This window comes from Setaria viridis, chromosome 2, assembly GCF_005286985.2.
Source record: "Setaria viridis chromosome 2, Setaria_viridis_v4.0, whole genome shotgun sequence".
NCBI classification, from domain to species: Eukaryota; Viridiplantae; Streptophyta; class Magnoliopsida; order Poales; family Poaceae; genus Setaria; species Setaria viridis.
Window position 1 is genome coordinate 44,602,285 of NC_048264.2, and position 12,307 is coordinate 44,614,591.

A 12,307-nucleotide genomic window follows, 5' to 3' on the forward strand; every position below is an offset into this window, starting at 1 on the left:
TTCCGTCTGCACTTCTTCAGGGCACAAAGCAGCGCCTCCCATGGACTCGCTATTCACGTTTGCAGAACTACATAGAATTATCCTGACTCGCTTTTCACGTTCGCATAATTTGCAGGGAATATCCTGATTAGTGGCTCCAGAGGCCACTGTCAGCTATGCGCATCAGCACCTACCGACTACCCAGCCATCCAAAACATCGCCCCGCCACCGTTCAACGGGCCACCGCAAGCTCCGGCCATCCCATATCTCCATCGCCTTCACTTCACCCAAACTGTCTCTATCAATTTGCCGCGACTTCTGCAGTATTTATTTATCTGGCTATTTCCTTTGGCTTTTCTGGCGCACGATTAAAGGACCTTTTAATTTATCAGTAAAGAAGAAAAATGGTTCGAGATGCTACTCTGTGCTAGCCTGAAGGATAAGCTCAGGGCGAAACAAAAAGCCAGGATCCTGAAGCCGTCGTTGTCCTGCGTATGGGCCGGATGTCACCAGCATCATTAAGCAAGTAAGTACTCACATCATGTAGCACTGATGATCGCATTGACCGCCCAATATGGCATGAGCTATCAGATGCTTCAGTTTCAATGTCCTCGTCAGCTCAATCAACTCGTCGCCCGGACCATCAGTTTGCCGAAATATAATGATATCTTACCTAGAGGAGATTCTAAGCTGCTTGCAATGTCAAAGACAACTTTTTGGTGACCAACTCACCCACAGATAGCGGGTTGCTGCTTCGATGAGCTGGGTGGACATACAACTGTGCTTTCATCTAATGGGGTGCTAGATTTGGCTTTCACGGTTAACAAAACTCGGGCATCAGAGATTCAGAGGGACGCTCCGAGCCCGTCCCAAGCACAGCTCAAGTCAAACACAAAGAATGGTTGTGCAACATGGATTCAACAAATATTACTCAACAAGAAGGCAAAAGCATAATATTTGTGAGAAACACAATGGTCTGGTACATTGTTATCCTAAAATGCGACTTCTGAACAGTATCCAAATCACATAACAAGATCGTACAAACATCTTCAGTGCAACTACCTTGAATATTTATCTATCCACGAAATATTTGTGCAAGACCACAAGATCAATGCATGAGGATGAAATCCTTGCTACAGAATCAATATCATCAAATTATCTTAACAAAAAAACATGCAGTCAAAATAATCTTAACTGGCATATCGGTTATTCAAATACTGTCATTGCTACAACTGCAGCTGACATGGCAATACTTTAAACCTACCGCAATGAATGTCATCATACCACATAGTGAACATCAAACGCAAGTATATTGATCAACACAGCCAAATGAGGAAAGGAGATGTTGAAGACATGAAGATTAACAAATAATCAATCCGTTTTTATTTATAAGGCGCACACGCATATCATGGTTCAAACTTTGCAATCTTTGACCAATAATTTGACTATTAATTTTTTATTTTTATAATGTACATTTTATATGGTTGGATTAGTAATCAAATATACTCTACAATGTTTATAAATTTATAACCATAAATAATATAATATAAAATAAATGAATCGTCAAAGTGCCAAAATTTCCATAAGTGCTAACAAATAGCTTCCTTTTGAATGTTGTCATAAGCTCAGCTCATCACTAGTGAAAGGAGACCTTGTATTTGGTAAAATAGGGATAACTGTACATGGAAAAAAATCTAAATGCTTACAATAGCGAAAAAAATTGGCCACCAACTCACCCACTGATAAGCTGGTGACTGATACACAAATTGGTTCCTTCAAAAAAACATAAAAATCCAACATGAATTCAGATGTGTAGTCCCAGATTTCAGCTTCATAATCAAGAAAACTGAGGTTGAGCACCATTATCAAACACATAGAAGAATGTTATGCAACATATATTCAGCAAATAGGTTGTGCATCAAGGCCAAAGGGTATATCATTGATAAAACCTGTAAGTATTTGGTGCGCTATTCCTCTGAAAGGGTATTTCTGAAACTGCCCAAATCAGATAGCAATAATTGTACAAGCATGCATCTTCGTAGTATAAATGCAGGAGGATGAAATATTTGCTCACGGACACAGATGATTGACTTATAGGGGTTACACCCGATAACTGGATTCCACACCATACAATTAGCAATGCACAGACATAATCATCCTAACTGGCATATACTTGTCATTGCAAGCTAATAAAGTAAAATCACAATGAGTATAATGATATCATCATCCTATCACATAGTGAACAGCTAGATGAGGAAATGAGATGGGCAAGGTACAGCAATTAACAATTAAATTGGAAGTAAAACATAGTAACACGACTTGGACTTACAAATGCAAGTTGTAGACACAACATACTTGAATATCATACATAGGTAACTTCAAGGAGCTAATTCGAGATGGATGATAGAGATGCAGAGAAAACCCTATGAGAATATATTCTTGGATCTGTGCACCAAGAAACTATATGTTCACTCAAATTTGCAAGGATGATATTATGTTATACAAAGTGTATAAGCAATCCAATCGGCTGTTTGCAAGGATGTGCAAGTAAATTTCTTCACTTAAACAGTATTATTATGCATCACCACAAACTGACAGCGGCCAAGACTTGATATCTGCACAAATGCGAAGTGCAACTATATGCATCGATCTACTATCACCTCAGTGAGAGCAAAGCTGCAAGTTCAGCGTCAAGGTTCACAAAGCTCACATCAACTTGACTAACCACCTAAGCAAGCACCTCTAACACAATTACAAGAAAACATCATAGTTTGGCACCAAACTACTCAACCAAAAAGCAATTTCCTCACTGGAACTGCTATAACCGAACCTGATTAGCATAAAGTTTTCTGTGGAACAATTGATCCACTGGGAACAACTGCAAACACAAAACTCAATGAGAAATTATTGGTTCCACCAAATCACCCCCAATTCCACACTAAAAGGCACACATAAAGTTGCAGTATCCAATTTCAGCCGTATCAAATTACTGGGACAAAAACGAAATTCCAAACAGAACACGGTCATCCATTCAAATTATAACGTCATCATCCACATTTATATTTCACAGCCACAAGCCCTTGAACCCTTTTATGACAGCCGACAACGAGCAGGTAAGCAAAGGCGACCGTGGCGAGACTCACGCATCAGACCTCGTCCTCGTGCAGCATCATGTTGGGGATGCCCTTGTCGATGGGGAAGCAGCGGCTGGTATCGGGGCAGACGAGGGAGCCCTCCTGGACGTGGATCTCGAGGAGCGCGTGGTGGATGCGGCGGATGGCGCTGCCTTCGACGTCGGCGGCGCCCTCGGCGAAGATCTCCTCCTCGGGGGGCTGCTCCTCAGGGAGCAGCTCGGGGAGGCCGAGAGCGCGGGTGGCGGCGACGAGGGCGCGCCAGTCGATCTTCGGGAGGAGGCCGCGGATGAAGTCGGCGTTGAGGTCCACCTCCTTGGTCACCCACTTAGCCGCCTCCAGCTTCAGCGGGTAGCCGGTCGTCGCACCCCGGACGTTCGACGCCAGCATGTTGTGCGTCAGGAGCCTCATCTCTCGATTGGATGGGATCCGAGCTGCTGCTTCTCCTCTGCCGACGGCGTAGGTGATCTCGCGCTGCTCCGGCGGCGTGCTGCGGCTGCGGAGAAAAACCCTAGCGGAGTAGGGGGAATGGGGGCTGGACGGTGGCTGATGAAGATTCGGAGAGGCAGGGGAGAAAGGGTTTTGGATGGGTTTGTTGCTTTGAGATTCGCGCTACCATGGAGGATCATGCGACACGCGCACGGCCGCAGAAGGCGGCTAGAAGGAATACGCTAATCCATGTCCAATGCGTAAACTCAGCAGGCAGATAGATGGTAACCATCCAGCTTCAGGAAATACAGGCCTGGTGCGACAATTGGATAGGGCTAACAGCGAACGGGGCACCTATTTTGGATTTTTGGCTTGAACAAATTGTTAGAATACCAGAAGCATTTGTTGCTGGATTAAACAACGAAACTTCAAAACCGAACGGGCGAACAATCCTCACACATAATCGCATCGAGCGCAGGTCAATTGTCAAGCATGATGCCTGCAAACGACCCACCCAACGGCATACATGGAGCTACAGAAAAAACAAAAACCAACATCCGCAACAACGAGGTGCAAGTGCAAGTCGAACTATAAAGTCCATTGTATTAGCTATATCATATATGGTGTCCAACGGTGAGAACAGACCATCTAGTAACAGGAATTTACATCTAGTCTGGTAAAGAACGGGTCACTGCCTAACTGATCTAGTAAGCTCAATGTCATGAAATAGTCGACATTGGCGCATCACCATCGCCCCGGCACAGCTCCTCCAGTTCAGCCATTAAATCACCCCCATCGGTGCCAGCTGCGTCACTCAGCATCCCATCCTGCATTGCCTGTTCAAATATCAAACAGCATATACAAAGTTAAATCGATCGCTACCCATGGCATGTTAGTTAGTGCTCAAGGAAACGATGATTATTGTTAGAGAAAAAATAAAGAGGACCTGGGACTCCTGCAGCTCGTTAACACAGGTTTGCAGCCTGCGGTACTGGTCCCTTGCTTCAGGATACTGGGTCATGGAATGCACACGAGCAAGTGCTCTTTGTAGCCGGCCTTCAGCCTGTTTCCTGCCATCCTTCAAGTAATCGTATTCATCCTCAGCCTCAGACTTTGCAGGTTGGATCTGCGATGATGGGCCTTCAAGTTGTTTCTCAGCTTGGAAACCTCGCAAGCCCCTTCTCTTTCTCCTCCACCTCAGTATGACTTTCTCCACGATGCCAACAGACCAGACCACCTTCCGATAGTTTTTCCTTACATTATGTCCTCGTACATGGGCCTAATAAACAATGTACAGTTAGATACAGAAAAGAATAAGGGATGGGAATTTTACAGTTGTACTTGACAACCTAACTTAATGCGTCACTCTTATCGTCAAGTAAATGTAGCGTTGTCAACTGAAATGTCAAGACCATGACTACTACAGTACTACTCCATCCGTTCCAAATTGTAGATCGTTTTGGCTTTTCTAGGTGCATAGATATTATTATGCATCTTGATGCAGTGTATATCTGGATGCATAATAATTTTTATGAACCTAGAAAAGTCAAAACGACCTACAATTTGGAACGGAGGGAGTAACAAACACTTGACTTTATGTTTTTTTGCATCTGATCCAAACTAAATGACCCGTGGCTGAAAAAACTTGCTGCATCACCGAAGAAATGGAGCTTGGAATGATTTGCCCAATGAAAAAAAAATATCAAATGGGTGTAAACAGGTAGTTTGATACAGATGACTGAAATCTGACAAGCAACACTAAACAGTGATTTCTCAAAATGTTTGGCACTGAGCAATCCATAGTGTGGAGCATAATTTCATCAAATTACTTTTTAGCTGGTTTGTACAATGCTTAATTTACGATATTAAGTATAGTATGAACAAATGAAAGATGCGGTTGTATGAAATTTCAGCAAACAAAAACAAGATTATAGACTAGAAAATAGAAATACCTGTATCTTCACAATTTTCTGTCGGATAATCATAAACTCCTTTCTTCCTTTCCACCCTCTAAACTTGTTTTGAATACGAACTGCAGCAGAATGCATAGGCATATCACTGTGTCCAGGTTTCGCATTTTTAAGCGAAATAAGTGAAAGCGTGCGTTCATCAGATAATCCACAATCATCATCTCCATATTCGATCACTTTCTTTCTGTGGAATGATTCCACCCTAAAAGCTTGAAATATTCTGGCTGCAGCTTGAGTTGATTTACGAACCGCACCAAGTGAATCTTTTAAGGACTCTTCCTGAGAATCCACACAAGCGAGCTGAGCAGAACTAGGCTCTGCAAACTCTTCAGCTGCTGTTAATCCACCTATTTCTTCCACATTGCCACCCTGCGATTCTTTTAGTGTAAGAGCTGAAAGGTGATTTGTCAAAGCAGACTCGGCAAGAAAACCGGCTATGCCTTTGTGTCCATTTTCTGATGCTAAATCAGCAGGAGTCGCAGATGGGAACTGCTGTGTTGGATCTGTCAAAGCACCAGGATCAGCTCCGTTTGCTATCAGTGCACCAACTGTACGCTCCCTAAAATTACAGAGATACAATAAGTTAAGCATGAAAAGGAGATTCAGAACTACCATATGTAAATTATTTTTGCAATACCTTCCACAAGATGCAGCCCAGTGAAGCGCAGTCCATCCACGAATATCCCTAAAGTTTACTTTTACGCCTGCAGCAACTATTGGTTTTATAGCCCAATCATAGCCAAGTGCGGCTACTAAATGAATCACACCTTGTCCTTCCTTGCCTAGCACATTTGGACCTTTTCCATCATCATGTATCTTATGGATAAGCCAATAATACAGCTTTTCTTTCACCTGTTTCTCAACATTCTGATCCCGTACAGTCGATAATTCCTTCTCACCAGAAGACAATGCCATATTTGACAATTTATCGTCGAGCATTAAGGAATTAATAGTGTCAACCAACTCAGACTTATTTCCATTACTCAAAACATACTTTTCATAGTCTTCTGGCCCCAGGGAAAGTAACTTCTCAAGACGAATATGTAGATGCATTTCATTTATGCCAGTAGTATGCGGATCTGAAGTCTCCATATAATGGGTCTCAGAATCACGGAACTCAAATTCTCGCACTTCACTGCAAGCTACTCTGTTTGAACATGTCACATAAAATGGAACCCGTCCAGAATGATGCACTGGCGTATAACAACGCAAGGAGCCATCCACTAAAACTTCAGCAGCTACTTCAACATCCCCAAACATACAAGACCACCTGGAATTTTCCACATCTTCTTTTTTTGCCAAGAATGTACCAGTAATTAAGACCTGCATTGTATAAGAAGCAAAAGATAGAAACAGAACACTGTTAATTACTGAAATTACAAGAACAGAGCACTCAACATGCTAGTAAGTCTTGGGCGCCTCATATACAATGGGCCTACGGACAGGAAAGCAGCATACTAAAAATGATAATGGTAGTAATAGTAACAGATGGTACAAAATACAAACCTTAGTCTTCGTGCCATTGTATGCCCAGCTTGGAGATACATCAATGATGCTGAAGAGCTGGTCTTGGGAAAGCGAGGGGCTGACTACAAATGCATCTAACTGCTCATTGATAGGTATACTAGATCCATCAGCAACATTCACAGTTTCAGTAGTACTCCAGAAAGCATCAGAACTGGACTTAATATCCAAATCAGCAACCTCTGCAAGTTCATTGCTCATCCACCTTGAGAAGCTGTCAAATTTCTTCAAACCATCTGGCTCAATCTTAAAGAGATCTAATGAAGACTGCTTTAAAAGTGGATATCTAGCACTTTGATCTGTATAACCATCATTCTCAGCCTGAAAATAGAGGATCACATCATATCAGTACATAGAAGTAGGTAAACTTTTCATGTGTCACGTTTGGATACTACTGTAAATTACAAAGCACAGATATATTGAACTATTCAAGACAATTTGTTACAGCTAGGTGTCAACCATAAGTGCTCCACTGAATTTAGTGCTTTCTACATAGTAATTCGACATACATAAGGCAGCAGCGGACATGTTAAGTTGACCTATTATTTGCACAAGAAGACCACTAGTGAATATTATTTCTCCTGGGTTATGCCTTTGAGATCCAAATTGTAAGTGCTCAAAGATTTAAAGATAAAATTGAAAGGCACTTCCCAAACAATGCACTACTAAGATGCTGCAGAGCAGGAAGGAACGTACACCTCTGCAGGTGGACTGGTCTACTGGACACAACTGTCGCCAGTAAAGAGTGGGTGTAGAGAAGCACAGCAGCATAGGAACTAGGACATTGCAAGACATCGATAGATGACAAGAAGATAGAAAATCACCTGCGAAGATGTTATGCCAGCAGCATTCAGCGCGTCAACTTCGTTTTGAGTGAGGTTGTTGGTGTAAAGTGCCTCAGACATAAATGTCTGCAAACTATCATCCAGATTGTTACCCACTGTAGCAACAGAAGAATAGAGTGTTGGCTCCGTGAAGCCACCTGGATATTCTGGAACCGGTTCACTAAACCGCATTGAATCAATTGGAGTTTTGGGACCACCTCTTAACCCAGCTCCAGTTTCATTGAAAGCACTAGATATGTCATCGTGAGTGACAAAATGATTGGTAAAGTTAGCTGGCGTAGGCTGCATTTCACCAAGATAACCTGCACCTGTAGTAAATGAAACATGAGCTGAAAGCTGACATTTTTCTGAAACCTTTGAAGATAGAGTAAAAGGCTTGCCTAGATTATTTACAGAAGCACTTGGAGCTGAAGCACCCAAAAAGTTACCCATCATGATCCCATCCACAGGCTGCTGCATCTCAGTGAAAGGGTGGTATCTGGAGCTTGCTCGACAATTATCTGTTGCAATGAATTATGCTTTAGACGCACCGAAAGATTTATTATTGATCATGCATCAGTTATTGTATACTTAGTGCAGATGATGCAGAACGAAGATAGAGAAACAGCAAGACCTGTTTCAGCATCTTCATATTCCGAAATCTGTCCACTAATTGGGCTTTCAGCATCCATAGATTGGGAGGCTACCTGGCTCTGACTAGCGAAAGAGTTTGAACATGCAGGACTATCAGCACTAGATAATCCTGCATTCTCTTCAGCTTCTTTAGCACGATTGAAATTTTGTTTACCACCCTGCAAAAAAATAATTCAGATTGAGCAATCAGATATAGAAATAAAATAATCTTAATAAAGGACTTGGGTCAAAGCAAAAGCTGGATTCAGAAAAATTTTGCACCCTAACAGGATGTTATTTCACTGCCAGAAAGAATTCATTATAGTTAGCAAGTGATATGGAGAACCGGGTACAACAGTAGCAAACTTCTAGTATGCAAATACCCATACTCTAGCATAGACTATTCCAGTCACAATTTGTGGTACCCTGTCAATTTTTCTTCTTCATTTGTTCTCTTACTTTTCCATTGGGGGGCGTGTGACTAATACAAATGGATGAGTAGGTGTGAATATCAAGAATGTTAGCAATGATGCTTCACAAATATGAGCCTTTCAACTGACACTTATCAAAACTTAAAAAGAAAATGCCGAAAAACAAGTTCGTGTATGAAAGTAAACATACCTTGATTTCAAGGTAGTGGACCAGAACGATATTCATGAAACCCCTGAAAAAAGGAGAATAGTCATATCATGACACTTTATAATGGCAGCATCTCATACTTTTATTTACATTATATCCATTTAAGTTATAATACTGTTCTAGCACTTACTCTTCTAGTAGCCAATATGTCCGTCTTTGGAAGTTCTCATTATCCTCCCCATGTGCATAGTAGCAATGAAGTACATCAACACTTCCAACCTAAAGAAACAAGCTTTCAGCTTTAGTAGTCTGGTGGTTGAATCACAGTCAATAACAACAGATTGCCAGAAAAAAAATGCTGCGGTCATTTGGCATATGACCAATGACCATGCAATTCCCATCATCCTTTTCATTAATAAAAGGTTAAATTTTATTGGCAGCATAACAGAAATATCAGTGACACATTACTCAGAACTTCTTAAGTTTTAACACTGCTATGAAAAAAAGAGAGTAGAACTTCATTTACTTCTATAATAATACCATGTAGATAAGAGATCAGTATCTAGAAACAGACTACATCCAGAAACTAATGGTACGAAGTGACTCAGTGTGTTTCATGAACCACAGCAATAGGCATCATATTTTCAATATTCCTTTGAATTTTATGAGAATATGAGAAAACAAAGTTCTGTACAGAGAATTTGCACTAACTTTAAGCTTCTCGTGAGCTTCTTTGACTGTCTTTCCATCCTTTTTCTTTCTCCAGTTGTGTCCGTCCTTTCTGAAGTATCTCAATATTTTCCGATCAAACAGAAACAGCGAACCACCTGAAATATTTGCAGTTAGAGCATAATTAAATATTTCTTTTATTACGGCATAAAGATTCTCATAATGTATCCATGATGCCACTTCCATGCTATAAATCACCTGAGCGCAAGTCTACGGCATCCAACAAAACAAAAAAGGAAAACTAATAAACTGCAATCCTGATGTATTCCAGAAAAAAATGAGGTAAGAGTAAATCTTCCTACAAAATTAAAAAATCTCAATATGCATCCTCTATGCTGTACCATCCTACATGCCAACTGAGCACAAGTCTACAGCAATCCAGCATCTAATAAACCGAAAAAAGATTAAATGGCTAACACTGCCTGCCAATGTGTTCAGGAGGGGAATAGTGCAACTAAGAAGAAGCAATACTTGGAGGTCTGTTCGGCGGCTCAGGTGCAATGGAGAACTTCTTGTAGTTTGACAAGATTTGGCAGATTTCGGTGGGCCGCAACCACCTATTCTGAGCTTCCAGCAGTATCTGAGCAATATCTGCAGATTAACGGCGACATTAATCAGTCATTAGCCAAAGACACCAGCAATCACTAGTGCCATGCTTCCCACACTAGCACATGCACTATATTTCCTTTTATGCTCAACCATTATCCTTTCATTTTTGACAAATTCAAACACCTTGTGAGCCTCTGAAAGAATAAATCAGTTCTAAATCCAGAAACAGAAACAAAAAATGATTAGTTCTACTTCTAACGATGAGTTGTTGTTCTAAGCATAACGTGAAGCCCTAGAATCACACCCAAACACGCAACCACAAAACCCTAAGTAGATATCAACACAAGGCATCAGCTCGGCCCTAAACGAACAAACGGTAAAAATATCCCTAAATTCCGAGGAGACCAGCCTCCGCGGAGGCATACGGATCAACTCAGCTGTGGCGGAAACCGAGAGGCCGACCCGCGCGTACCTGGGGGCTGGTTGGACATGGCGTACTTGCGAATCTCCGCCATGCCACGATCCGACCGGGGCCGCCGCAGCCGCCGCCGCCACCGCCGGCTCGAATCGCTGGGTTTGGGAGGCTAAAAATCGCAGGGCTCTCGAGGGGATTTGGGGATTTTTGTCTGCGCGGCGAGGTGCCTCACGGGATTTGAGGACACGGCGCCGTCGGATTGGAATATTTGCTGCGACGGCGGTGAGTGTGACGAGTGGGAAAAGGGAGAAAAAAAGTAGCAGTAGAAGGGAGGGGACTGGTGGGGAATGACCGGAATGCCCCTGCCTCGACTGTCGCTTCGGTGGGTGGGCTTCCGCCGTCGCTAGTGCTTGGACGTCTTCGGCTTAGCAGGAATCCCAGGGGCACCCATAATCCGCGATGGATTCTTGGTTGGCTTTCTATGCATTGATCAATTTGGATTGCAAAAAAAAAATATTTGATATCAATCATTTCCTCTTGAGAAATCAAATTTAGTTCATATACTAATTTAAAACTTTGGCTCTATCCGCACCTATCAAAAATAAACTTAGGATTATTTTAATACATATTTTTATTTGGCATGTATTCCGGCGCTAGCAGCCCCGAGCCTGGATTGGTCAAACTGACCAAGCTATTAATAAAAAAATAAGCGGATCATGAGATAGTAGGACACGCTTCATGGCTTAAAGATACGATTGCCAGGTGTGCCAACTGCCAAGTATACGGACTACGGAGCATCTTGTGTTAGAAAAAAAGAAGTAAAGTTCACCAAAGATAAAAACTAGCAGATTATTTCAAACCATAGAAATAATGATCCTGATTAGCGATTGGATGTTGAATGCTGCCGTATTTTGTTTCAACCCATAGAAACAGAACCGGGTTTCTTTTACTCAAAACAGCAACCATAGAAGCCGGTTTTCACAGGGTGGGTAAGGTGGTAAATTGCCTGATTATAATGATGCCGGTCGGGAACGCAGGTGAGGGCCGGAGATAGCGACGTAACTCCCCGGAACGAATTGAAATTGACCTTTCTGCCCTCCGAGATTAAGGACCACTAATCGGGGGGGCCTTAGCAGGAGTCTGTGCCTGCTTGATTTTGATGTGGTTGCTGAGTGCGTCACATAAATTGCGCACGTGCATCCACACTGCCTGCTTGCTTCCTGCTCTCGCGTCTCGGACTTCAGCACGCAGATGCTTACAATTTACATGCACATTTTCTTGATAGAATAGGATGTTTGCAGGACCAATTTGTTGTACTACAACTGAGTTGTTTAATAGGGGCATTGACTAAAGACTTTGCTTACTTATGTTAAATATAAATATTGGCCCTACCCCTACGGCATTGCAAAATCGTGTTTTTGCCCGTAAAATATTTAGAGGAAGAGAATATTGCATCTTTTTCTTTTTATTATAATTTCTATATGTGTGGAGAAATTTATCCATTGGATAGCCTTGAAGTTTATGCTGAACATATCAGGTGTCCTA

The 12,307-nt window shown here is 42.0% G+C and overlaps 2 protein-coding genes across 2 annotated transcripts; both read right to left on the reverse strand.

The window, feature by feature from the left end:
* Positions 1 to 2,985: 2,985 nt before the first annotated feature.
* Positions 2,986 to 3,688, reverse strand: LOC117845245 (multifunctional methyltransferase subunit TRM112 homolog A). The gene has a single exon (XM_034726211.2). It carries the CDS (start codon positions 3,519 to 3,521, stop codon positions 3,126 to 3,128), a length of 396 nt encoding a protein of 131 aa, XP_034582102.1. The 5' UTR covers positions 3,522 to 3,688; the 3' UTR covers positions 2,986 to 3,125.
* Positions 3,689 to 4,110: 422 nt separating this feature from the next.
* Positions 4,111 to 11,059, reverse strand: LOC117845241 (calmodulin-binding transcription activator 3). The gene is made up of 13 exons (XM_034726207.2): positions 10,820 to 11,059; positions 10,270 to 10,389; positions 9,781 to 9,896; positions 9,260 to 9,348; positions 9,112 to 9,154; positions 8,492 to 8,669; positions 8,259 to 8,378; positions 7,858 to 8,186; positions 7,016 to 7,354; positions 6,147 to 6,832; positions 5,492 to 6,068; positions 4,486 to 4,818; positions 4,111 to 4,375 (listed from the first exon to the last, which is right to left on the reverse strand). The coding sequence occupies exons 1-13, from the start codon at positions 10,860 to 10,862 to the stop codon at positions 4,259 to 4,261; spliced, it is 3,090 nt and encodes a 1,029-aa protein (XP_034582098.1). The 5' UTR covers positions 10,863 to 11,059; the 3' UTR covers positions 4,111 to 4,258.
* Between the last annotated feature and the right edge of the window lie 1,248 nt (positions 11,060 to 12,307).